Source organism: Chlorocebus sabaeus, chromosome 20 (genome assembly GCF_047675955.1).
Source record: "Chlorocebus sabaeus isolate Y175 chromosome 20, mChlSab1.0.hap1, whole genome shotgun sequence".
NCBI lineage: Eukaryota > Metazoa > Chordata > Mammalia > Primates > Cercopithecidae > Chlorocebus > Chlorocebus sabaeus.
Window position 1 is genome coordinate 117,184,488 of NC_132923.1, and position 27,410 is coordinate 117,211,897.

Sequence of the window (27,410 nt, forward strand, 5' to 3'; positions counted from 1 at the left end):
GTTTACATAAGATGCTAACACTGGGGAAAAACAGGGTGAAAGGTATATGGTTCTTAGATAAGAACTCTTTAACTATCTTCGCAGTCAATCTAAAATCCTTCCAAAATAAAAAGTTTACTAAATAAATAAACAAATAATTAAATCCTAACTCAACATTTTAGATAGCTGTGAGGCTGTCTAAAGCTAGGCTTTGACCTGAGGCCTATTTTCCTTCATGAAAAAGAAAAGATTAGCAAATCGTAGAGGAGTTTTAAAGATTCAATAGCATCAAACAGTCCCAACAGAACAAGGATTGAAGGGAATCGCTTTCTTACTGTGTGATTCAAGGTGATTTAATGCAAGTTCATGTACCAGGTAGAGGCACTTCATGCACCACCAGTGATATGGGTCTCACACATTAGAAAATATCAGACCGGGGCAAGTGCAAAGCATTCTTAGATAAGAAGCAGGTAGAGGTCATGACCCAAACCTCTGTGTAACAGATATGGCAGGAGACTACAAAATTACTACCTAACACATGAAAACATTGAGGGGTGTCCGGGCACGGCGGCTCACGCCTGTAATCCCAGCACTTTGGGAGGCCGAGGCGAGCAGATCATTTGAGGTCAGGAGTTCGAGACCAGCCTGGCCAACATGGCAAAACCCCACCTCTACTAAAAATACAAAAATTAGCCAAGCGTGGTGGCATGTGCCTATAACCCCAGCTACTCGGGAGGCTGAGGCAGGAGAATCGGTTGAACCCAGGAGGCAGAAGTTGCAGCGAGCCAAGATGGCGCCATTGCACTCCAGCCTGGGCGACAAAGCGAGACTTCGTCTCAAAAAAAAAGAAAATAGAAAACAGTGAGGGGAATTATTAACCCAAATGGCTTTGACTCCAAACCCCCAACACTTAGCTCTGCCAATTCCAGTTGATTGTCCAATTAACATAAAATTATTCAGTTCTTTGGGTCAAAGATGGCTTGGAAACACAAACAAGAGATTGCTAAGCAATGTCACATCCATGGTAGCCACACATAGTCCGAAGTTACCTCCGCCCTGGCCTTCCTCTAAGGGAGTGTCCAATCCCTCCCCAGGGGAGTTCAGTTTATTTCTGAGTGTGGTAAGGAAAGAAGTGACCATAAATGGCCTTCTGGCTCATTCAGCCTCCAGTTCAGCACAACAGCATCATAGGGATCCTCTATGGGAAAGAATATGGGCTGACCTCAGTGATATCACCCCTAGAATTCAGTTCCACTCAACAAACACCCAGGCCAGGCCAGCCCTCACGTCGGTCCTAGGAGGAGACACATCAACGGGACATAGCAAAGGAGGCTTCTCTCATTGAGGATCCATTATCCGCAACTCGTCTAGATATCATTGAACTTGTATTGATATTCAGGTGTAAATATCAAGGGCAGGATAGCAGAATCAGCCAGACCCCGGTTCAAATCCTGACTCTGCCACCTTGTAGCTCAGTGATCCTGGCCAGGTTATTCCTCTCAGTGCCTCAGTTCCTTCCTCTGAGAAACAGGGCTAATAATCATATACACTGCATAGGGTTGAAGGATAGAAGGTATATATGGAAGGCACATGGAGCCAGCAACAAGGACAGTGCTCCCTAAGCAGTATTTATGGTGATTTCTAGAATTTCCAGAAAAATTAAGTCCAATAATTTAGTTGTTCCAAACCTGACTGATGATCAGAATCACCAGAGAAGCATGTTAAAAATACAAATTCCTAGGCTCCCACATCCCTGAGAAATTCTGGCCAAGGGAGGACCCAGTAACCTCTGTTTCCATTATATGCTCTTGTGCCTAGCCATAGTAGGTGCTCAACAAATACAGGCCTCTTTCTGGCCTGGACTATTGCAATAGCCTCCTAACCAGCTTCCTCTGTCCACTCTTGTCTTTCTGCCCTCCACACGGCAGCCAATGGGATCTTTTTAAAAGGTGAGGTCATGTTAATTCACTGTCCTCAACCCTCTACAACTCTCCATCCACACCCCTAACTGAGTAGACAAGGCCCTACATCAGTAGCTCCTGGCCCTGCCCACACATTTGAAATACCTGTGAGCCACTAGCAAAGACATAGAATCAACCTAAATGCTCATCAATGACAGACTGGAGAAAGAAAACGTGTTACATATATACCATGGAATACTATGCAGTCATGAAAAAGAATGAGATCACCTCTTCTGCAGGAATACGGATGTAGCTAGAGGCTATTATCCTTAGCAAACTAATGCAGGAACAGAAAAGCAAATACCTCATGTTCTCACTTATAAGTGGGAGCTAAATGATGAGAACTCATGAACACAGAAAAGGGAACAATAGATGCTGGGACCTATTTGAGGGTGGAGGTTGGGAGGAAGGAGAGGAGCAGAAAAAACAACTATTGGGTACTAGGCTTAATACCTGGCTGATGAAATAAACTGTACAACAGACCCCCGTGACACGAGTTTACCTGTATGACAAACCTGCACATGTACCCCTAAGCCTAAAACCTTTTTAAAAAGATTTTTAAAAATAAAAAAAAAATTTTTTTGGCCAGGTGCGGTGGCTCAAGCCTGTATTCGCAGCACTTTGGGAGGCCAAGACGGGTGGATCACAAGGTCAGGAGATCGAGACCATTCTGGCTAACACGGTGAAACCCCGTCTCTACTAAAAAATACAAAAAACTAGCCGGGCAAGGTGGCAGGCGCCTGTAGTCCCAGCTACTCGGGAGGCTGAGGCAGGAGACTGGCATAAACCCAGGAGGTGGAGCTTGCAGTGAGCTGAGATCCGGCCACTGCACTCCAGCTTGTGCGACAGCGCGAGACTTCGTCTCCAAAAAAAAAAAAAAAAAAAAAAAAAAATTTTTTTTTTGAGCCAGAGTCTTGCTTTATCGCCCAGGCTAGAGTTCAGTGGTACAAACATGGCTCACTGCAACCTCCGCCCTCCACGGAGCTGGGACTACAGGCTTGCCCTACTATGCCTGGCTAATTTTTCTATCTTTTGTAGAGACGGGGTTTCACCATGTTGCCCAGGCTGGTCTCAAACTCCCGGGCTAAAGTGACTCACCTGTCTTGGCCTCCCAGAGTGCTGGGATTACAGGCGGGAGGCAGAGGTTGCAGTGAGCTGAGATCAGGCCGCTGCACTCCTGCGGTGAGCCACAGCACCCAGCCCTCATCAGCATTTCTAAAAAGCTCACAGTGATATGACCCCCACTCCCTGTCTGATCTCATCTCATCCAGGACTCTCCCCCCGCGCTCTCCATTCTCCTTTCACACCGTTTTCTTATAAGGGCCAGCCACACTCCCACCTCAAGACCTTTGCAGTTGCTGGGTCTACCTTGGATGCTGTGTCCTGTAACCTGATAGTCTCCTCAGAGATCACCTGCAGGGGTTCCCTGACTGCTTCATCTTCTATAGCATGACCTCCCTGCTTCACTTTTTCTGTAAAACAGATTAAAATCAGTTTGTAGGCCAGGTGCGGTGGCCCACACCTGTGATCCCAGCACTCTAAGAGGCCAAGGCAGACGGATCACCTGAGGTCAGGAGTTCAAGACCAGCCCGGCCAACATGGTGAAACCCCATCTCTACTAAAAATACAAAAAAATTAGCCAGGCATGGTGGTGCGCGCCTGTAGACCCAGCTACTCGGAAGGCTGAGGCATGAGAATCGCTTGAACCCCCATGGTGGAGGTTGCAGTGAGCTGAGATTGTGCCACTGCACTCCAGCCTAGGCAACACAGCAATGCTCCGTCTCAATAAAAAATAATAATAATAACAAAATAAAATAAAATCAGTTTGTTTATTGTCCATCTCCCTCTACCCATCCTGCAAACCAGAATGTAAGCTCCATGATTTCGCTGGAAACCCTTTGATTCTTTCCCCTGCTATATCCTCAATGTCTAGAACCCCACCAGCCACTCCACACATCCTGGGTGAATTAGTCAATGGTTCGTTAGAAGGCTTCCCCTTCCACAACTCCCTAAACATTTCTTTGGGGGAGAGTTACTTAGAGGAGATGAAATTCTTCAATGTCCAATACCAAACATAAAAAAATCTCGAAAGCATGCACCAAAAGGGGTAAACATATTTTCTCCATCTTTCCTACCCATAGCCTCAATGATGGGATTAGGGCCTCTGTGCGGTGGGGGTGACTAGGGTGAGGGTTGGGCGCTGAGCAAAGGCTGAACAGGGTCCAATATCCAAAGACAAGTGTGTTCGACACAAGGTCTCCAACCAAATTAGAGACAGGGCTAAGCTGGGGAGTGCAGAGTGGTGCCTGGTCCCACAAAGCTGATCTGGCTGGAAGGGGCTACCAGACATTGAGAGGAGGGCTGGCTGAAGTTCTCAAACTTGACAAAGCTCATATGCTCAGATATAACCCCTTATTCCCCTAAAGCCTACACATGATTGACCCATTTGACCCTCACAATAACTTCATGGGTGGGTAGAGTTGCCCTTCTTGGTCCTCATTGGCCAGTGGGGAGATAAGCAGATGGAGGATGGAACATTTCACAAGGTACATGAGTCCCAGGCTCTGAGCTGTGATGCTGGCCTCTGACTCCCGTCAGTACCTTTTCCTCCCATAACCCTAGACTGTCTTCACTGGGAGAAAGGGCAACAGCCTCTGAGGCCACGATGATTCATGCTCTAGCTCTGGCACTCATTAGCTGTGGCTTCTGCACTGCCTGGACCTGAGCCTGGGTTTCCTCTCCTTTAGAATGTGTGTGATAAAATTTCACAGGGTTGCTAGGGGAAAGAGATCCATTCATTAAGTGCTTCTTTTTAGCACCTACAAGTGCTAGGCACAGCCCCTGGGACTGGGCTCACAGAGGAGAGCAAGGCAGCATAAACCCACCCACCTCCAGGGCTTTCAAAGTCTAGTTGGGGCTGTGCACAGTGGCTCACGCCTATAATCCTAGCACTTGGGAGGCCAAAGTGGGTGGATCTCCTGAGATGAGGAGTTCGAGACCAGCCTGACCAACATGGTGAAAGCCTATCTCTACTAAAAATACAAAAATTAGCTGGGCATAGTGGCTGGTACCTGTAATCCCTGCTACTAGGGAGGTTGAGGCAGGAGAATCGCTTGAATCCGGGAAGCAGAGGTTGCAGTGAGCCGAGACCGAGCCATTGCACTCCACCCTGGGCAACAAGAGCAAAACTCCACCTCAAAAAACAAACAAACAAAAAGTTGGAGAGGCAGAACATAAAGTAGGAAACAGGAAAATGAACAAAATAATTTCAGAGTGATAAATACTATGATTAAAATAGAACAGGACTGGAGGCCTGGTACATGATTCCACAGCCTTTAGAACTGTACCTGGCGCCGGCTGGCGCAGTAGCTCAGGCCTGTTATCCCAGCACTTCCGGAGGTCAAGGTGCGTGGATCACCTGAGCTCAGGAGTTCGAGACCAGCCTGGCCAACATGGTGAAACCCCGTCTCTATTAAAAATACAAAAATTAGCCGGGTGTGGTGGCACGCACCTGTAGTCCCAGCTACTAGGGACACTGAGGCAGGAGAATCGCTTGAATCCAGGAGGCGGAGGTTGGAGTGAGCTGAGATCAGGCCACTGCACTCCAGCCTGGGTGACAGAGCGAGACTCCATCAAGAAAGAGAGAAAGAGAGAAAGAGAGAGAGAAGGAAGGAAGGAAGGAAGGAAGGAAGGAAGGAAGGAAGGAAGGAAGAAAAAAGAACTGTACCTGGCACGTAGTAGGTGCTCAGTAAATTTGTTCAACGACTGAATGTGCTGGGTGGTCAGGGAAGACTCTCAGATCGCATCCCGAGAGGAGATCAGAATGGAAAGCGGGAAATGGACTGGGGGAAAGGGAGACCTGAAGGCAGAGAGTTCCAGGCACGGGAGCCTCCAGGCAGAGGCCCTGAGACAGGACCAAACTTAGCGTTAGGGAAAATGAAAGAAGAATCAGGAAGAACTGAGATATCTGAACACTTTGCAAACTACACAGTGCTGCATACACGTGCGGGAAGGCGGTTTCTGTGACTGGTTCTTTGTTTACATTATACATTTTTGAAGACTTCTTCCGTCGCCGCGGCTTTGGGGCACACTGCTCTAGGGGCCGAGTCCTTCGCGGGCAGTTTCTGCAAAGGCCAACCCTGCAGGTCCCTTCTCCCACTCCGCGCTGTCTCGCTGCTTCCTGGAGGGTAAATGGACCCACACACAGATGTGGCGCCGCGGGCTGGCCGGTCACCTGCAGAGGCCGGCACCCCTGTCGCGATGGGTGGTGGAAGTGGGGCAGAGGTGGGACGAGCCAGGTCGGGACCCGCAGCTGGCGAGTCAGAGCCTGGAAGGCCCCGCGCCCCCGCGCCGCGCTCCTGAGTGCTCCGCCCGGCCGGCGGCGATCAGGCGCGCTCGAGGCAGGCGGCGGGACGGGACGGGCCGGGCCCAGGGCTGGGACGCGGCCGGGAGGGGAGGGGCCGGGCGGGAGGAGCAGCTCGCCGCTTTTGCCGCCTCCGCCTTTGCCTTCGCCTTCGCCTTCGCCGCCGCCTCCAGGTAAGGGGGCCCCGGAGCCACCAGGCCACGGTGGCGCGCACCCTGCTGGGCCACTCCCCGCCGGCCCCACGCGGGGCACTCTGAGCCCGGCCCAGCCCTGGGGCCCTTTGCCCTGCGCCCCGCCCTCCACCCCAGGGACACTGGACCCACCAGGAAGCGGCCGCGCGCTCCCCGGCGCTGCCTGCCCTGAGCCAGGCCGCCTGCTGGTGGTTGTTTTCAGAGCCGGAAGTGCTTTTAGAAATCTTGTGGGGTGGCAGAGGGAGAAACTGAGGCTGGGCGGAGCATTCGGGCGACTCCGGCCTCGGCCTCCGAGTTCTTAAAGGTCACCCAGCCGCTCCCTTGACAAATGAGGACGCTGGTCAAGGTCAGAGAGGAAGGGGGCTTGTCCAAGGTCACAAGAGGTCACTGTGCTTCCGCTTGCCCCACGTGGCCCCTCCACGTCCCTGTCAGGAAGGCGTCTAGGTCTCTCTCGCCTCGTCTCTCCCTGTCCCCCCCCCGCCCCCCCCAGACTCTCAAACAGAACGTTCTAGCCGGGCTTGGGGAGCCTCTGGAGAAAAGCCAGGCCCCTCATGTTACAAGGAGGCCGTGTCTTCTGGCGCCCATGCCTGAAGTTACAGGAGGGAAGAATTAACTGCTGCAGACTTTTGAGTGGATTTTAAAGCTGGGTAAACTGAGGCTCAGAGAGGTGAAGTAACTTCCCCAAGACCACGCAGCTAGGAAGCAAGAGAGAAAAACCTGGGCTACCTGCCTGGAGAGCCTGACCCAGTGATTGGCACAGAGTTGGCCTCCACAATGCCTTTGCCGTGACCAGCCCAGCTCTTCCCTGGGGTGGCACTGGGAATTGCGAGCAGGGCCAGGCTAACATCCCAGACTACTACCTAACTCGAAGTAGGAGTCAGCACATGAACCCCCTTTCCCCTAACTCAGTGTGTATTTCATTGCAGAAAATATGAAACTCTTTTTAAGCTTTGGGAACATCCATTTGTTCATTCAACAAATGGCTTTGGATTGTTCATTCAAATATTGGTTGAGCTCCTACTTTGTGCATTGTTTAGGCACCGAGGATACAGCAGTGAACAAAATGAGCCCTGCCCTCAGGAAGTACACTCCAGAGGGTGGAATAAAGCCCTGCCCTTCAGCCTGGGGAGGGAGGGCTGGGCACAGGGGAGACCATTGACGTTTCCCCAGCTGTGAAGTACGTGAAGACAGCAGAAGAGACCGGTGTTAGAGTGGCCTCAAGCCCTCGTGTGCAGCATCAGACAGAGATGGGCTCAGGTGTTAGCTTTGCAGCTTTGTAACTGAGTGATCAGGCAAGCTCAATGACGTCTTTATGCCTCAGTTTACTCATTTGGGATATACCCATCTCCAAGGTTGTTGTGAAAATTAAAGGAGCTGAAGCCACAAAAGGCCCAGTGCAGCGTCTAACACTTTGGGAGACTTTATACTTTTTTTTTTTTTTTTGAGATGGAGTCTTGCTCAGTCACCCAGGCTAGAGTGCAGTGGCGCGATCTCGGCTCACTGCAAGCTCCGCCTCCCGGGTTCTCGCCATTCTCCTGCCTCAGCCTCCGGAGTAGCTGGGACTACAGGCGCCCGCCACTACGCCTGGCTAATTTTTTTGTATTATTAGTAGAGACGGGGTTTCACCATGTTAACCAGGATGGTCTCGATCTCCTGACCTCGTGATCCACTCTCCTCGGCCTCCCAGAGTGCTAGGATTACAGGCATGACTTTATACTTTTTAGTCCTAAGGCCCAAGGAGGAGTTGGGCAGGAGGAGTTGATCAATTAGGTTGTCCTAGCTCAGCATGTAGTTCCCACAAAGGCTGAGGTCTGGAGAGTTCCTCATAAGGCTCAGACCATCCCTCTCTACTCTGGTACCACTGGGCTACGAAGGCTGGATCAGCCACCACGGCTGGCTAATGTGGGACCTAAGAAATGTCAGTGGGTGGTTTCTCATTGTGTTCTCTTTTGACCTGTGTGTTTTGTAAACAGTGTTGTACATTATAAACCGGGGCTGCTGATGAGGAGTGGGGAACTGGCTCTCTGGAACGTGTGACAGCAGGCGGAAAGGGTGAGAGTGAAATCCAATCCACTTTCCGTTTGGCCAACCTCCGCTTCAAGCTGCCCTGATATCATCGTACCACCCTCTGCCTCTGCCTAAAACCCCACTCTGCCTTCCCATTTTCTTTCTTTCCTTTTTTTCCTTTCTTTCCTTCTTTCCTTCTTTCTTTCTTTCTTCTTTCCTTTCTTCTTCTCCTTTTTTTTTTTTTTTTGAGACAGAGTCTCACTCTGTCACCCAGGCTGGAGTGCACTGACGCGATTTCGGCTCACTGCAACCTCCGCATCCCCGGTTCAAGCGATTCTCCTGCCTCAGGCTTCCAAGTAGCTGGGACTACAGGCACCCACCACCATGCCTGGCTGATTTTTGTATTTTAGTAGAGATGGGGTTTCGCCATATTGGACAGGCTGGTTTTGAACTCCTGACCTTGTGATCTGCCCACCTCAGCCTCCCAAAGTACTGGGATTGCAGGCGTGAGCCACCGCGACTGGCCTTGGCTTCCCATTTTCTTAGGGAAAAGAGCAAAAACCTTTTACACGAACCAGAAGGCTGTGCACCCTGTCCCCCAGCTTACACCTCCAGCCGCATCTCAGACACTTATCAACAGCCCTCTGTGCCCAGGCATGCCACCCCTCCCTCCTTGGGACCTTTGCATCTGCTCTTCCAGGCCACTCCTACCCCCTGCTTCCCTTTTCCCAGGTAACATCTTCTCATTCTTCACATTGTAGCCCTACCCAGACTTGTACTCCAATTGCCTCAGGCCGCAAGACTTCTCCTGGTATGTCAGAGGTTAAGTTCAGGGTGGAATTATACACTCATTGCTGGGATTAATTCCTGCCTATACCCTGTACACCACCCTAACTGTAACCCCTGTGACCTCCAGGACCAGGACTAAGTTTGCTTAGTAGGTCCTCAGTAATGACATCCACCGATAGGGAGGCCCTCTTGAGCACATTGGGGACCTCACTTTATATAAAACGATATTGTCCTTCAACAAAATCTGCTGAAGTCGTTTTTCAGTTGTGGCTTGTTTCGTTCAGCACACAGGGATGGAGCCCCTGCTGTGCCACATGCTGTCCTAGGGTATGTCTGGGAACATGGCCCAAAAGCCACTGCCTTTCTGAGCTTCCTCTAGTGAGGGAGATAGACCGTAAATAAACCTATAATACATTGTCAAGTGGTGATAAATTTGATAAAGAAAATCACAGGCCGGGCGCGGTGGCTCACGCCTGTAATCTCAGCATTCGTGAGGCCAAGGAGGGCGGATTACAAGATCAAGAGATCGAGATCTACTAAAAATACGAAAATTAGCTGGGTGTGGGGGTGCGCGCCTGTAGTCCCAGCTACTTGGGAGGCTGAGGCAGGAGAATCGCTTGAATCCGGGAGGTGGAGCTTGCAGTGAGCCGAGACCGAACCACTGCACTCCAGCCTGGTGACAGAGCAAGACTCCATCTCAAAAAAAATAAATAAATAAAAATCACAAAGGGTTGGGTTGGAGGTAGGAGTGGAGGGGCTGGCTGTTTTACACTGGAATGAATAACCAAAATATTAATTGGGAAGCCCTGGTGCCCTGGGCTTCATCCACTCTCACCCTGACCCTCCTGTTCAGGGAGACAGACACGTTGGCAACCGGCCATTATGTCCGAGAAGAGGTGGAGGGACCCAGATGAAGTCTTTGGGGCTTCAGAGGTGGCAGGCCCCACATTCGCTGGACAAATCCAAGGAAGTACATGGCAACCCCTGACCCCCCACATTAGTAAAGTGGAGAAGGACTTGGGATTTGAGGTCACACAGGCCTGGAAGGAGCATCCTAGGTCTTGCCAGCTGTGTGACTTCCACTTCTTTGAGTCTCAGTTTTCTCATCTGTAAAATGGGGACAGTGATTGTCTCTTCTTAATAAGGTTGTTAGGAAGCTGAAGTGGAATCATGGAAGTAGGCCCCAGAAAATCTAAACTGATTTTATTGTTAAACTATGCTTTTGGAAAAGGACACCATTTGGACAGGGGGACCTAGATGGGAGAGAACAGCCTGAGCTGAGGCCTGAGGTGGTATCCCAGCGTGAACTAGAAGCAGGCGAGTGCAGTTTAGCTGAGGATGAGCTGCAAGCAGGGAGTGAAAGAAAACAAAGCGGGAAAGGCAGATTAGGCCCGTCCATAGGAGCTTGGGGCTCAGAAGTGGGATGTGAGCCTGTGGATTGATGAGAGCTCGTCAGATTCATCCAATTTGCTGGTTTTCAAATTGTGTTGGAAATCTCTGGCCAGGGTGTAAACCAGACCAGAGAGGTAGAATAGCACCATTGTGAAGATGGCTGCCTGTGGCCTAAGATCCAGGCACAAGTTTAAATACCACGTGACTCATTCAGTGAACTTGACTTTCAATTCTCAGGGCCTCTCTGTCCCCATCTGTGGAAGAATGATAATAGCACCCACCTTGTAGGATTGTTGAGAGAAAATAAGATGATGTGTGGAAAGAGGTGAAACGTGGCTAACATTTGTCCATCTTTTACTGTTGTGATTTTTAAATGTTTAGAATTTTTTAAATTTTTTATTTTTTTAACTTTTAATTTTTAATTTATTTTTTATTTATTTACTTTTTGAGACAGAGCTTTGCTCTTGTCACCCAGGCTGGAATGCAATGGCACGATTTCGGCTCACTGCAACCTCTGCCTCCTGGATTCAAACGATTCTTCTGCCTCGGTCTCCTGAGTAGCTGGGACTACAGGTGCCTGCCACCATGCCCAGCTAATTTTTGTATTTTTAGTAGAGACGGGGTTTCACCATGTTGTCCGGGCTAGTCTTGAACTCATGACCTCAGGTGATCCACCCAACCTCAGCCTCCCAGAGTGCTGGGATTACAGATGTGAGCCACTGCGTCTGGCCCTAATTTTTTTTTAACGTAAAAATTGTGATAAAATACACATACCATGAAATTTACCATTGTAAATTTCTGTGAGTTGTCTCATTGTAATCTTCTGTGAGTCTCAGTTTTCTCATCTGTAAAATGGGGACGATTGTCTCTTCTTCATAAAGTTGTTGGGAAGCTGAAGTGGGATCATGGAAGTAGGCCCCAGAAAATCGAAGCTGATTTTATTATTAAACTGTGCTTTTGGAAAAGGGCATACATTTTAAGTGTGTAATTCAGTAATGTAAAGCATATTCACTTCGTTGTGCAACAAATCTCTAGAACTTTCCAACTGGCAGATCTGAAACTTCATACCCATTAAACAACCACCTCCCTCCCCTGTTCCTGCTCCCCGCAGCCACTGGCAACCACCATTCATTTTACTTTCTCTCTCTATGAATTTGACTACTCCTCATACCTCACAGAAGTGGAATTGTACAGCATTTATCTTTCTGTGACTGGCTTATGTCGTAACTTCTCAGGGTACATTCATCATTCATGTTGTAACGTGTCAGAATTTCCTTCCTTTTTTTTTTTTTTGAGACGGAGTCTCGCTCTGTCGCCCAGGCTGGAGTGCAGTAGTGCGATTTCCACTCACTGCAAGCTCCGCCTCCCAGGTTCACGCCATTCTCCTGCCTCAGCCTCCCAAGTAGCTGGGACTACAGGCACCCGCCACCACGCCCGGCTGTTTTTTTGTATTTTTTAGTAGAGACAGGGTTTCACCATGTTAGCCAGGATGGTCTCGATCTCCTGACCTCATGATCCGCCCGTCTCGGCCTCCCAAAGTGCTGGGATTACAGGCTTGAGCCACCATGCCTGGCCTATTTCTTTCCTTTTTTAAGACTGAATAATGTTCCACTGTGTGTATGGATCATATTTTGTTGATCTATTCGTCTGTAGATGGGCATTTGGGTTGCTTCCAACTCTTGGCTATTGTGAATAATTCTGTAAACATGGGTGTACAAATATCTTTTGGAGACCCAACTTTCAATTGTTTTGCATATATACCCAGAAGTGGTATTGCTGAATCATGTGCTGTTATAATTTGAAGGTGGGGTATTGAGGGTTCCCCCCTGTGTCTTATCTTGTCCATCCCTCTGGGGTTCTGGGGGGCAGTTTGAAAACCAGTGGGTCAAATGGACTATTACAGACTTTGTCATTTCTCCCACTTCCTTCTCAGGCAAATTTGTCTCTGTAATTATTTTGTAGTTATCCCAAGTGGAAACCACCATTCAGTCAACAACTGTTGCTGAGTTCCCACTGTGCTTACCTGTGAGCAGAGGGAGATAGAAGATAAGTGTAAATGAGTAACTGATACAGAATTGGGAGGCTGGTGTGTGCTGTGGACAAAGTAGAGCAGCTGGGTAAAGGGGCTAGAACAGGCAGTGGGCAGGGTGGCTGCACCGAAGTGTGAGATTTGATCTCAGACAGGAAGGAGGTGAGGGAGTTGGCTGTGTCCTTATCTGGGGGATAATCATTCCTAGCTGTGGGAATGGCCAATGCAAAGGCCGTGAGGTGGGAGCGTGCCTGGTGGGGTCCAGGAGCTTCAGGGAAGAAGGTGTGGCTGGAGCAGCATGGGAGAGGCAGCGGGGGTGGGGGGCAGAGAGGCCACTCAGGCCGATTGCAGCAGCCCCATCACCATTGTAAGGACCTTGACTTTGAGAAGGGAGTCTTGGAGGGTTTGGAGCAGAGGAGGGGCATGGCCTGACTCTGAGACGGTGCTCTCTGGGTGCTGTGTATGAAGAGCTGGGGTGAGGGCAGAAAAAAACAGATGTGTGGAGAGGCGTGACCCAGTAAGAAGTGACAGTGATTAATACCAAGCAGGGGAAGGAAGAGAGCAGTGGTAAATGTGGGCACACATCACAGGGCCTGGGTGTCCACCCCAATGGCCCTGTCACCCCACCCACCTTCCTGCCCCTCCTCCAGACCACTGACGCGAGGGTGGGAGGGGAGCTTTCCTTCCGTGCCAGCATCTCTGTTTTCTTCTGGTCTGCAATGTGATTGTCCAAAACCCTCTGGGTTCTTCTGTGTTGGAACTGTTGCCATGGAGACCTTCTGAGATGCCTCACTGACCTCTAGCTTCCAATTTGACTTCGGATAGAGGTGTGGAATGAATGGGTGTCTCTTCTAAATGGCTGCAGAGGGTGCTAACCTGGGCCTGCCTAGACTCTGCCCTTCTAGGAGCATCTCAAGGTTGTCTTATTTTGGCTGTGGGGTGCATGTGTATTGTAACCTTCAACTATGCTCTGTGGCATTTCCGGACTAAGGATGGTGCCATAGCTTTACGTGTTGTAAATGATTTCTTAGCCAAATGCTTTTCTTTCTCCTTGGCCCCAGAATAATTAGTCTTCAGCCTTTCCATGACGCTGTAGCCATCTCCCTATTAATGGTTATTTTATTGCACTGCAGAGTCATTTAAAAACTCAACTGCAATCAGAAAAAGGAGAGAGAAAGCCTGGTGGGGTCCAGGAGCTGCAAGGAGGAGGGTATGGCTGCAGCAGCATGGGAGAGGTGGCACACTAATATAATCACTGACCCACACTAATATAAGTCACATCAAATTTGACCTTAAGGCTGGGCGTGGTGGCTCACGCCTGTAATCCCAGAACTTTGGGAGGCTGAGGTGACAGGCTCACTTGAGCCAGGTGTTCGAGACCAGCCTGGCCAATGTGGTGAAACCCTGTCTCTACTAAAGATACAAAACTTGGCCAGGCATCGTGGTGTGTACCTGTAATCCCAGCTACTTGGGTGGCTGAGACAGGAGAAGTGCTTGAACCCAGGAAGTGGAGGTTGCAGTGAGCCCAGATTGTGCCACTGCACTCCAGGTTGGAAAACAGAGTAAGACTTTGTCTCAAAAACAAACAAACAAAAAAACTTTGACCTTGACCTTCACTGACTGCTCCAAGGGGGGAAAAAAAGGCCAGAGCTGGCTGGCATGTAAAGAAAAAACAAAAGTTCATTCTTGTATGTGATCTTCTAAAGGCACAGGTCACGGAGTTTTAAGGATGATTTAAAGGATATTCAAAGATGGTATTAACCATATTTGATTTTCTCCTTGGTGCTGACTTTGGAATTTTTCATCTCTCCAAGAAGAAATCCAGTGGTATTGTTTATGGCATCGGTCAACAAATATTCAGAGGGCCCACTGTGGGTGCTTGTGGAGCTGAAGTCAGATATGTATGGAATGTCTCACTGCCCCCACTACTTACAGAAATGACCCAGTCAACATTTTGTTTGGTGACAGATGATATGACTGACTAGACACAAGTCATAATCGTAGCATATCAGAACGAGGTCCCGTTCCAGAATGACCTCTGTCCATCCTGGGTCTGGGCTGTGCAGCTGAGCTGTAGGCATGGGTTTGCCCTGTTGATCTCACTCTGTATCTGTTGTTTCCCTGGAGAGTGCGTCCTCTTCTAGGTCAAGTGTGGGTTTTCTTGGAGTTCCTTGGTGTAGTACTCCATTTCATGCTGCCGATGGAGACATACCCGAGACTGTGTAATTTATAAAGAAAAAGATGTTTAATGGACACATAGTTCCATGTGCCTGGGGAGGCCTCACAATCATGGCGGAAGGTAAAAGGCACGTCTTACATAACGGCAGGCAAGAGAGAGGTGAGAACCAAGCGAAAAGGGGTTTCCCCTTATAAAATCATCAGATCGCCTGAGAATTACTCACTATCACGAGAACAGCACAGGAAAGACCCACCCCCGTGATTCAGTTACCTCCCACCAGGTCCCTCCCACGACGTGGGAATTGTGGGAGCTATAATTCAAGGTGAGATTTGGTTGAGGACACAGCCAAACTGTATCATTTGGTGTCTTCACAGTACTCGGGACAAGAACCTCAGGAGGCTACCGGGAGTTGGGAGCTCCTCCTTCCATCAGTGACTCCTGAACCCCAGGGCGCTGCTGGACCAGGCCTGTGTGTCTTAGGTGACCCCAGGGCACAGAGGTACTGCTGCTCCTGACAGAAGGGACTTTTTCTCATCGCAGGAATATAGCACTCTCTTGGAATCTGTGTAACTTCTCAGACACACTTGAGATCCAGTTTTACTTTGGACTGGATCCTGATCCCAAATCAGATCAAGGGTTGGAGGCCCCCGAGGACCAGATACACAGCAGGTGGCGCATCTCCCACCCCACAGCTGTCCCTACATTTGTGCAGCTGGAAGAGTTTGGGGTCCCAGCCTGTCCAGTTGGACCATTCGTAGAGTTGAAACCATGGGCTCCCCCATTCCAGCATCATGGAGAGCTGAGAAGCTGAGAATTTCCCTGTCTGTCCCACCAACCCTTGTTCATTTCTTTTTCTTTTCTTTGTTTTTAAGTTCTGGGCTACATGTACAGGATGTGCAGTTTTGTTACATAGGTAAACATGTGCCATGATGGTTTGCTGCACCTAGCAGCCCATCACCTAGGTATTGAGCCCAGCATGCATTAGCTCTTTTTCCTAATGCTCTCTCTCCTTGCACCCCACCCACTGACAGGCCCCAGTGTGTGTTCTCCTTCCTGTGTCCATGTGTCCTCATTGTTCAGCTCCCACTTATAAGTGAGAACATGTGGTGTCTGGTTTTCTGTTCCTGAATTAGTTTGCTGAGGATAATGGCTCCCAGCTCCACCCATATCCCTGCAAAGGATATGATCTCCTTCCTTTTAATGGCTGCATGGTATTGCATGGTGTATATGTACCACATTTTCTTTATACAGTCTATCATTGATGGGCATTTGGGCCGATTCCATGTCTTTGCTATTGTGAATAGTACTGCAATGAACATACACGTGCAGGTATTTTTGTAATAGAATGATTTATATTCGTTTGGGTATGTACCCCGTAATGAGATTGCTGGGTCAAATGGTATTTCTGCTTCTAGATCTTTGAGGAGTCGCCACACCATCTTCAACAATGGTTGAACTCACATTCCCACCAACAGTGTAAGAGCATTCCTATTTCTCTGCAGCCTCGCCAGCATCTGTTGTTTCCTGACTTTTTAATAATTGCCATCCTGACTGGCATGAGATGGTATCTCATTGTGGTTTTGATTTGCATTTCTCTAATGATCAGTGATGTTGAGCTTTTTTTTATGTTTCTTGGCAACATGAATGTCTTTTGAGAAGTGTATGTTCATGTCCTTTGCCCACTTTTTAATGGGGTTGTCTGTTTTTTTTCTTGTAAATTTGCATAAGTTCCTTGTAGAGTCTTGATATTAGACATTTATCAGATGGATAGATTGCAAAAACTTTCTCCCACTCTGTAAGTTGCTTGTTCACTCTGATGATAGTTTCTTTTGCTGTGCAGAAGCTCTTTAGTTTAATCAGATCCCATTTGTCAGTTTTTGCTTTTGTTGCGATTGCTTTTGGTGATTTTGTCATAACATCTGTGCCCATGCCTATGTCCTGAATGGTATTGCCTAGATTTTCTTCTAAGGTTTTTATAGTTTGGGGTTTTACCTTTAAGTCTTTAATCGATCTTCAGTTAATTTTTGTATACGGTGTAAGGAAGGGATCTAGTTGCAATTTTCTGCATATGGCTAGCCAGTTCTCCCAGCATCATTTATTAAATAGGGAATCTCTCTCTTTTTTTTTTTTTTTTTTTTTTTTTTTTTGAGGCAGAGTCTCACTCTGTTGTCACCCAGGCTGGAGTCCAGTGGCAGGATCTCAGCTCACTGCAGCCTCTACCCGCAAGGCTCAAGTGATTCTCCCACCTCACCCTCCCGAGTAGCTGGGACTGCAGGTACTCACCATCATGCCTGACTAATTTTTGTATTTGTTGTAGAGATGGGGTTTTGCCATGTTGTCCAGGCTGGTCTCGAACTCCTGGGCTCAAGAGATCTATCCTCAGCCTCCCAAAGTGCTGGGATTACAGGCGTGAGCCACTGCTCCTAGCCTCTTTTTCTTACTGACAAGATCTATTGGTCAAATGTGTGGGACTTAACTGTGAACTCACCCCCACTGACTTGGCTGGGCCACATGGGACCAGGGCTTTCTGAGATAAAACACTCCCCTTCTAAGGATCAAGAGGCCAGAATTATTTCTGATTAAAAGTTTGTATTTTTTTTTTTACATTATAAAAGCACCAATAAGCTCATGACAGAAATGCTAAAAATATAGAAAAATAAGAACAGAAACTAATCATCTCTAGTCCCTCAGCCCCACCAACCAAGAGACAATGATCATAAACATTTTGATGTATTTCCTTCTGATCTTTTTGCTCTGTGAAACATGTTTTATTTTTCATTGTTATTTATTTATTTATTTGAGACAGAGTCTGACTCTGTCACCCAGGCTGGAGTACAGTGGTTCAGTCTTGGCTCTCTGCATTCTCTGCCTCATGGTTTCTAGCAATTTTCCTGCATCAGCCTCCTGAGTAGCTGGGATTACAGGCATGAACCACCACACCCAGCTAATTTTTGTATTTTTAGTAGAGATGGGATTTCGCCATATTGGCCAGGCTCGTCTCGAGCTCCTGAGCTCAGGTGATCTGCCTGCCTCGGCCTCCCAAAGTGTTGATATTACAGACGTGAGCCACCACACCTGGCTGAAACATGTTTGTTTGTTTTTTAATTTAATTTTTTTTTTTTTTTGAGATGGAGTCTTGCTCTGTCACCCAGGCTGGAGTGCAGTGGTGTGATCTTGGCTCACTGCAAGCTCCGCATCCTAGGTTCACACCATTCTCCTGCCTTAGCCTCCCAAGTAGCTGGGACTACAGGCACCCACCACCATGCCCGGCTAATTTTCTGTATTTTTAGTAGAGATGGCATTTGTTAGCCAGGATGGCCTCGATCTCCTGACCTCGTGATCCACCCACATTAGCCTCCCAAAGTGCTGGGATTCCAGGCATGAGCCACCGCACCCAGCCGAAACATGTTTTAAAAACAAAACTAGAATCATATTGTATATTCAGTCGAATTCTGGTCTACCATCTCTCTAGAACAAAATTATCCCGGATATGTAGCATTTACCAATTTCTGTGATGTAAATATTCCCAACGTGCCAATGTCACCGGACACAGGGTTGGAAGGAGAAGCACAGAACTGATTGTCACCAGCTGGTATGAGCTGGCACCAGTGCAGCATGTTGTAATTTTAAATTATTTTTTTCCGATCTCAAAATCAATACTTATTGTTAATAATTCATAAAACACAGATATATGAAGAAAGAATTAAAATCATCCAGAATCCAGTCCAGGTCACTGCCAGCATCCTGGTGCATGTCCAAAGTATCCTCTCTATGGAGAGAGACCTGCACAAAATAGCTTTCTAGAGAGTTCAAAAACAATGCGAATTTATGGCAGAAAATTCGGGGGAAATACAGAAAAGTCTCTGGTATCTCTGAATGGCAATTCAGAGATAATTTTGGAGGATGTTCTTCCAGTCATTTTTCTCCTCTCCATTGCTCTAACATGATTGGACTCATAGTGTGAATATTCAATTTTTAGGCACAGTACAGGTTCATTCTCATGCCAGGGAGGAAGGCAACCTCTAGGAGAAGGGCATTCCCACTGATAACTTAATAAAAACCCCACTGAAGCTTAAAGAAGTAAAAAATATTATTTTCACTGGCATTGAAAATGGCACTAAGGACTGAGTGCAGTGGCTCACGCCTGTAATCCTAGCACTTTGGGAGGCTGGGGCGGGCAGATTGCCTGAACTCAGGAGTTTAAGACCAGCCTGGGCAACGTGGCAAAACCCCGTCGCTACTAAAAATATGAAAAATTAGCCAGGCATGGTGGTGCGCGACTGTGATTCCAGCTACTCAGGAGGCTGAGGCACAAGAATCACTTGAACCCAGGAGGCAGAGGTTGCAGTGAGCCGAGATGGCACCACTGCACTCCAGCCTGGGCGACAGAGCCAAACTCTGTCTCAAAAAAAAAAAAAAAAAAAAAAAAAAAAAAAAAGAAAAGAAAAAAGGAAAAAGAAAAGAAAAGCAAAAGAAAATGGCACTAAGGATGAAGCTCAAATTATTTGAAATTTTGGGGGACCCAGATTTTGGGTCCTGAGACCTCCTTTGGGTAATTCCAGATGCTTGGACCTTCGTCCATCTCCCTTCCCCATCTGATGCTCCATTGGCATGTGAGAACGGGAGTGCCTTTAGGGAGAAAAATAGGAAAATCTAGCTCTTGCTTAAGCCTAAAAGCTAGTTCATCCCTCAGTTCATATAACTGGCATTTTCTGAGTGCACACTCTGTGGTTAGGCACCAGGTACAGATGTGGAGGCAACAGGATGCCTGCCCAGGAGCTGGATGCAGCGACCACAGCTCAAGGTACAAAGAGTTGAACAAGGACATTAAATGAGACCATCCATGGAAAGGGGCAGGGCTGTGTGGGGCACATGGTGAGTGCTCAGCAGTGGTAGCTGCCTGCCTTACCACTGTGCCGAGAACAGCGTTGCACATCAAGGAACGTGCAGGGCAAGGGCCCAGAGGAGTGACGGTGCAATGCCAGGCTCCCCTGAGCTTTAGCTAACCAGCCAGCTCCCTCTGCTGTAGCCTTCCCCAGATCCCACACTCTGTGGACCCACAGGCTGGTTTTTCTGGTTTGCTCCCACAGGGCAATTTGCATATTTCTCCGAAGAACCATCCAGAACCTGAGCAGCCTGTCTTCAAACAGAAAGAGGCCCACGGCTGTTTCTTGAAATCTGGGTAAGTATTGAAGGTTTCTTTTCCTTCAGAAGCCCCTTGTTATTATTTAAAATGGTCTTCTTTCTGAGTTTACGTTTTCTGTCTCCCTCTCTAGAATATAATCTCCCCAATGGGGGGTCTTTATGTGGCTGGCTTAGTCACCACTGTAGTAGGGCTAATATATGTTTATTAGATTCATTAACCCCTTAAGAGGTCAATATTCATTGATAATTTACTTTTGCCTCAAGAAAAGGTTTTTAAAATTCTATAGAGATGTTCCACTACTTTTTAAAAAACTTTTTATTTTAAAATAATTATAGACTCACGGGAAGTTGCAAATATAGTACCAGGAGGTTCCATGCACCCTCGTTCAGCCTCCTGCATGGCCGTTGCCTTTACAAGGAAGCCTAATTCCTTAGTGAGACGAACTTGGCCCTGCCTGCGGCAGCCCTTGGCAGCTTCCACTCCCACCTCATTTCTTCACGCCCACCCATTGTCCAAGCCCTGGCTGCACCAAACATCTTTTTGTTCTTCAAAAGCATTTCTCCTCTACCTCTGGGTCTTGCCACATGCTTTTCCCTTTGTCAAAGATGTGCCCACCCCACCCCTGTCTGATTCACTCCATGTTCAGCTTTACCATCACCTTCTCCAGGGAGCCAGTGCTGGGTTCAGGGTCCCCGTCTTGGGATCCCTCTGTCTCTCATGTTTCCCCTGTCACGGTGTTTATCACACGGATTGTCATTGTCTGTTTTTTCTGTGTGTTTTGGTTTGTTTTTCTTTGAGAGACAGGGTCTTGCTTTGTCACCAGGCTGGAGTGCAATAGTGTGATCACGGCTTACTGCAGCTTCAACTTCCTCAGACTCCTGGACTTAAGCGATCCCCCTGCCTCAACCTCTTGAGTAGCTGGGGCCACAGGCATGCTCCACCATGCCTGGCTAATTTTTAAATTATTATTATTTTTGTAGAGACAGAGTCTCGCTTTGTTGCCCAGGCTCCTCCAGTCCTTCTGCCTCAGCCTCCGAAAGCCCTGGGATTACAGGCGTGAGCCACTGTGTCCAGCCACCATTTTCTGTGTATTTGTCTGTCTCTACCACCATACTGTTTCCTCTAAGGAATACCTCTCCACCCATCCTGTGACTTCTGCAGGCCTCTGCTGGAATGACACCTTTCATCCATGTATATTAGCCAACCCCACTTCACCCCATCACTTCATATCCCCTCACCCTGCCTAACTGTTCCTCCCCTGACCACTTCCTGAAGGAATGTTTACCTATGTGTTGAGTGGGCTGCTGAGGGCATGGATTCTGCAGCCAGACCTCCTGAGTGTGTGTCTTAGTTCTACCGCTTATTAGCTCTGTGACCTTGACCAACTTAGGTCGCTTTGTCATTATGTATTGGCATATTATTGCCTGTCTCCCACCAGAATGTCAGCCCCTTAAGAGCAGGGAACTTGTCAGTTTCATCCTCTGATCTGCCCTAAGGCCCAGAACAGGGCTTCCCACATCCTAGCCCCCTCTTCATTCATCCAGCAAGTATTTCCTGAATGCCTACAGTGATCCAGGGCCTGTCCAGAAATCTAGGGGTGTGGCAGTGAAAAAACAACCAGGGAACTGCCTTAAGAAACTTCTACACTATTTGTATACACAGGTAAAGAAATAATTTTTTTAAAAAACATTATTTTAGATAAGAATGAGTATGATAAAAATAGAAGAGGGTGCTGGGATAGAAGACAGAGATATTAGGTTGGTGCAAAAGTAATTGTGGGTCTTGCTATTAAATTGCAAAAAACCACAGTTACTTTTGCACCAACCTAATACTGTAGCCTGGGTGGTCAGGGAAGGTCTCTCAGAGGAGGTGACATCTGGGCTGAGGCCAGATGATGTGATGGTCAGGGAAGGTGTTCCTGATGGGGAGAATGGCAGGTGCAAGGGCCTGGAGGAGACGAGCAGAAGGACAGCCAGTGTGGCTGTAGCACAGTGAACAAGACCGATGTGGGGACATGAGATGGAGTTTAGTGGCAGGCAGCAACTGGATTGCACAGGACTTTTAAGCTTGTCCAGTCTTCGGCCTGTGGGCCACATACAGCCCAGAACAGCTTCGAATGCGGCCCAACACAAATTCGTAAACTTTCTTAAAACATTATGAGGTTTTCTTGCAATTTTTTTTTTTTTTTTTTTTTTTTTTTTAGCTCATCAGCTATCATTAGTGTTAGTGTATTTTATGTATGGCCCAAACCAATTCTTCTTCCAGTGTGGCCCAGGAAAGCCAAAAGATTGGACACCCCTCTGAGACCATCATACCAGGATTGGGATTTTTCCTGATGTGATGGGAGGCCTTTGCAGGCTTTTAAGCAACCTAGTGACATGATTGGTCCATGTGGCAAAAAGGTCACTGAGGCCACTATGTAGAGAATGCATTGTAGGGCATCAGGAGAAATTGTGTTGAGTGAATGAATGAATTTGGTCAGAGTTTAGCTTTATTATTATTATTTTGTTAGATGGAGTCTTGCTCTGTTGCCCAGACTGGAGTGCAGTGGCACAATCTCAGCTCACTGCAACCTCTGCCTCCCAGATTCAGGTGATTCTCCTGCCTCAGCCTCCCGAGTAGCTGGGGTTATAGGCACACCCCACCATGCCTAGCTAATTTTTTTTTTTTCTTTGAGACAGAGTCTCGCTCGTCGCCCAGGCTGGAGTGCAGTGGCACGATCTCGGCTCACTGCAAGCTCTGCCTCCCGGGTTCATGCCATTCTCCTGCCTCAGCCTCCAGAGTAGCTGGGACTACAGGCGCCCTCCACCACGCCCGGCTAATTTTTTGTATTTTTGGTAGAGACGGGGTTTTGCCGTGTTAGCCAGGATAGTCTCGATCTCCTGACCTCGTGATCCACCCGCCTCGGCCTCCCAAAGTGCTGGGATTACAGGCGTGAGCCACTGCACCCAGCCACTAATTTTTGTACTTTTAGTAGAGATGGGGTTTCACTATGTTGGCCAGGCTGGTCTCAGACTCCCGACCTCAAGTGATCCACCCGCCTCGGCCTCCCAAAGTGCTGGGATTACAGGCGTGAGCTACCGCCACACCCAACCTGAGCTTAGCCTTTTGTATGCTAGACACATCCTCATACCTCTGTGGTTAGAAGCAGGCCAGCTCACCCTTCTCTGATCAGAAAGCTGTTTATTATTGAGCTAAGAACTGGCGTGGGGCTCCCCAGATACCAGTCTAGTAAAATACTACCTTAGGCTCCTCTGAGTAATAGGTACAATCAACACAGCCTCCAAGTGGCACATGGAGTTGATTAAATGTAGTGGAAATTGCTGACCTGCTGACATCAGTCTAGTGCAGCCCTTGGCACTGCCCTCAGTTCATGGTTTATGCTGTTACCCCTGTCTCCACCACCATGGTCTGAGCTGACCCTCTGAGCCAGGGAAATTTGCTGCGAATCTCAAATGTGGGTTCCTGGAGCAACCATTGAGGCCAGTCTTGCTGGGTGACTTTCGGCAAGGTCTTAACCTCTCTGGGCCTTCGTTTCTCCGTCTGAAACAGGGGAAAGAAGATCCCTGTGCTGGTGTAGAGGAAAGAGCTCAAGGTTTGGAGTCAAAAGTCTGGTTTGGATCTCATCAGTTACTGTGTAACTTTGGGGAAATTACTTGATCATTTTAAGCCTGTTCCTCGGTCATAAGAGGAAATCATAATGGTTCATGTCCAACTTAACTTTACACGGTAGTTGTAAGAATTAAGCGGATTGGAAAATGCTTTGCAAACAGTTATGTGCTGTAAAAGTGTTGGTTTGTTGCTTTTAACTACCTCAGGGTTGTTTTGAAAATAAATGAAATATTAATTGTAGACAGACTTTTAAATAACTCCTCTACAGAAGTAATATTTTGAGAACAAAAATTTTTGTTGCTCAGCTAGATGGGAACAAACTTATGAACCAAGAACAGTATGGAGTGTGGTTATTGAGCTAGAAGGCTCCTGGCCATGTGATGAATATTTAAAACAGAGTTGGTGACCAACAGTTCTATCTTTGGGCCCTATCTGTCTGCCATTGACTGGCTGTGTGAGGGGAGCCCAGTTACTTCTCTGAGCCTGTTTCCTAATTTGCAGACTGAACATTACAGTCCTACCTGCCTCATAGAGTCTGCTGAGACAATGCATGTTAAAATTGCAACCCCGGTGCCCTGCACCCAGTAATAACTCAGTAATGTTAGATCTTGTTAGTATTAAACCTTTGCTGTGTGCCAGGCACCATGCCAAGGTTTTTACTTGTTTGTTGATCATTTTGTGCATTTATTTTTTAACCAAGCATTTATATAGCACGAACCCTGTGCCAGACTCCATTCTAAGCACTTCACGAATACTAAGCCACAGGGCTGTGTCCTTTACTGCTGACATATCTCTTCTAGGTAGATACTGTATGGTTCCATTTGTAGGTGAAGAAATCTAAGTACAGAGAGGTTGAGTTGCCCAGGGTCCCACATCTGCTAAGTGGCAGTGCTTGTTTTCACAGCCAGGTCTGTGTGGTCCTGAGCCTGCGTTCATATCCTTGATCCCCTACAGTAGAGGCTGGTACCCTTCCCTGTACCCTTCCTGGTGGCTCCCAGTGTTCTGTCTGCTTCTTGGATGACTTCTTGGCGTGTCCCCTCTCTCCTCTTCTCTCCCTGCTCTTCCTACTCTTCTCCTCCCTTTCCCTTCTGCCCCTGGGAAGGAAGGAAAGAATGGAGGGAAGGAAAAGAAGGAGGGAGAACAAAGAGGAGACCTTCCTCCCTTTTTTCCTTCTTCCTTCCTTCCTTTGAGGTATACTGTACACAAAGCGCATAAATCTTAACTATACAGCTCAGGGAAGTTTCAAATATATTTATACCCATGTAACGACCACCCAGGTCAACATAGAGATCATTTCCTCCGCCCAGAAACCTTCTTTGCACCCATTCTGAGCCAATACTCCCTCCCACATGTAACCCCTCATCTGACTTCCATCACCGTACATTGGGTTTACCATTCTTCAATTTCATGTAAAGGGAATCCCATGGTAGGTACTCTCTCGTGAATGGCTTTCTGTGTATCATTTTGTCTGAGATTCACTCATGTTTGCTGTAGTTCATTCCTTTTTCATTGTTGTGTAATGTTTCACAGTGTGAATATGACCATGTATCCATTCTACTGTGATAGTCATGTAGGTTGTTGCCAGTTTGGGACTATTGTGAGTGAAGTTGCTGTGAGCATTCATGTATGTGTCTTTTGGTGACATAAGTCCTCATTTCTTAGGAGTGGAATTGCCAGAGCATAGGGAAGATGTATGTTAGAGCTTTAGGGGATATTGTCATACCATTTTCAAATAGTTGTACCTATGTACAATCCCACCAGCAATGTGTGAAAGTTCTGTTTGTGGCCAAGCACGGTGGCTCACGCCTGTAATCCCAGCACTTTGGGAGGCCGAGGCAGGTGGATCACGACGTCAGGAGATCGAGACCATCCTGGCTAACACAGTGAAACGCCGTCTCTACTAAAAATACAAAAAATTTGCTGGGTGCAGTGGGGGCGCCTATAGTCCCAGCTACTCAGGAAGCTGAGGCAGGACAATGGCATGAACCCGGGAGGTGGAGCTTGCAGTGAGCCGAGATCGCGCCACTGCACTCCAGCCTGTGCGACGAGCGAGACTCCGTCTCAAAGAAAAAAAAAAAAGAAAAGAAAGTTCTGTTTGTTCTTCATCCTCACCAGCACTTGGTATTCTCAGGCTTCTTAGTTTTAGCTGTTCTGACAGGTGAGTGGTAGTGTCTCATTGGGATTTTATTTTCCATTTCTCTGATGACTAATTATGTTGAACATCTTTTCATACTTATTGGCGATTGGGATTTTTTTGTTTTTGTTTTTAAGAGACAGGGTTTCATTCTGTAGCCCAGGATGGAGTGCAATGATCATAGCTCATTGCAGCCTCAAATCCTAGGCTCAAGCGATCCTCTCACCTTAGCCTCCTAAGTAGCTGGAACTACAGGCATGTGCCACCGTGCCCAGCTAATTCTTTTATTTTATTTTTCTGTAGAGATGGAGTCTCACTATGTTGTCTCGGCTGGTCTTGAACTCCTGAGCTCAATCAATCCTTCTACCTCAGCTTCCAAAAGTGCTGGGATTAGAGGCGTGAGCCACCATGCCTGGCCTAAGGAATATCTTTTTTTTTTTTTTTTTTTTGAGATGGAGTCTTGCTCTGTCACCCAGGCTGGAGTGCAGTGGCGCGATCTCGGCTTACTGCAGAATATCTTTTATGAAGTATCTATTCCAGTCTTTTGCCGATTTTTTTTTTTTTTTTTTTTTGAGACGGCGTCTTGCTCTGTCGCCCGAGCTGGAGTGCAGTGGCCGGATCTCAGCTCACGGCAAGCTCCGCCTCCCGGGTTTACGCCATTCTCCTGCCTCAGCCTCCCGAGTAGCTGGGACTACAGGCACCAGCCACCTCGCCCGGCTAGCTTTTTTTGTATTTTTTAGTAGAGACGGGGTTTCACCATGCCAGCCAGGATGGTCTCGAACTCCTGACCTCGTGATCCGCCCGTCTCGGCCTCCCAAAGTGCTGGGATTACAGGCTTGAGCCACCGCGCCTGGCCTTTGCCGATTTTTTAATTTGCTTCATTTCTTTTTCTTAATGGCTTATTGGAGTTAGTTGTTTGGATACTGCGTATAGACCTTCGTGGATACACATATTGAAGATCCCTCCCTCCATCCCGGTCTGTAGTGTGTGTTTTCACTCTCCTAAAGGTGATGAAAAGAAGTTCTTCATTTTAATGATGCCTACTTTATCAGCCTTTTATGGTTTGTAAGTTCTGTGTCATGCTTAAGTAACCTTGGCTTACCTCTGGAAGCGTTTCTCACTGGGAATTTTCTCCAGCAGGGCTGGGAATGGCCACGTGGAACAGGCCATGCCAGAAGCTGCCTCAGCGGCCTCTGGTAGCTGAACCCACTGCAGAGGGGGAGCCACACCTGCCCATGGGCCGGGAGCTGACTGAGGCCAACCGCTTCGCCTATGCTGCCCTCTGTGGCATCTCCCTGTCCCAGCTATTTCCTGAACCCGAACACAGGTGAGTTCTTCTGTCTCACAGAGGGAAGGTCATGCTTCTTCAGGGGAACAATTACGGACAGCCAAACAGCCTGCCAGGCACCATGAGGCAATGCAGAGAGGGGCAAGTCATTGTCCTTGCCTCTAAGGCAGGGGTCTTTAACCGCCAGGCCGTGGACCAGTACTGGTCTGTAGCCTCTTAGGAACCTGGCCGCACAGCAGGAGGTGAGCAGTGGGCGAGCAGGAATGACTGCCTGACCTCTGCCTCCTGTTCTAAGCATTTTATCAATACTAAGCCACATGGGCTGTGTCCTTTGCTACTG

At 47.9% G+C, this 27,410-nt stretch overlaps 1 protein-coding gene across 16 annotated transcripts in view; it reads left to right on the forward strand.

Annotated features, from left to right (window-relative positions):
* The first annotated feature begins 6,009 nt into the window (after nucleotides 1-6,009).
* Nucleotides 6,010-27,410, forward strand: part of TMCO4 (transmembrane and coiled-coil domains 4) — a 126,161-nt gene continuing 104,760 nt past the window's right edge. For 3 of the 16 annotated variants that reach the window (XM_037996508.2, XM_037996547.2, XM_037996572.2), the window contains exons 1-5: nucleotides 6,387-6,476; nucleotides 8,468-8,546; nucleotides 9,263-9,312; nucleotides 19,981-20,072; nucleotides 26,920-27,109. In XM_037996508.2, coding sequence (XP_037852436.2) covers nucleotides 26,931-27,109 — 179 coding nt within the window. In that variant the 5' untranslated portion in view covers nucleotides 6,387-6,476; nucleotides 8,468-8,546; nucleotides 9,263-9,312; nucleotides 19,981-20,072; nucleotides 26,920-26,930. Of the gene's footprint in view, nucleotides 6,128-6,386; nucleotides 6,477-8,467; nucleotides 8,547-9,262; nucleotides 9,313-14,851; nucleotides 15,390-15,794; nucleotides 16,367-17,044; nucleotides 17,166-19,980; nucleotides 20,073-26,919; nucleotides 27,110-27,410 lie in introns of those variants that run through there. The other 13 variants (XM_073007757.1, XM_007980241.3, XM_007980248.3 and 10 more) reach the window with 13 other exon arrangements.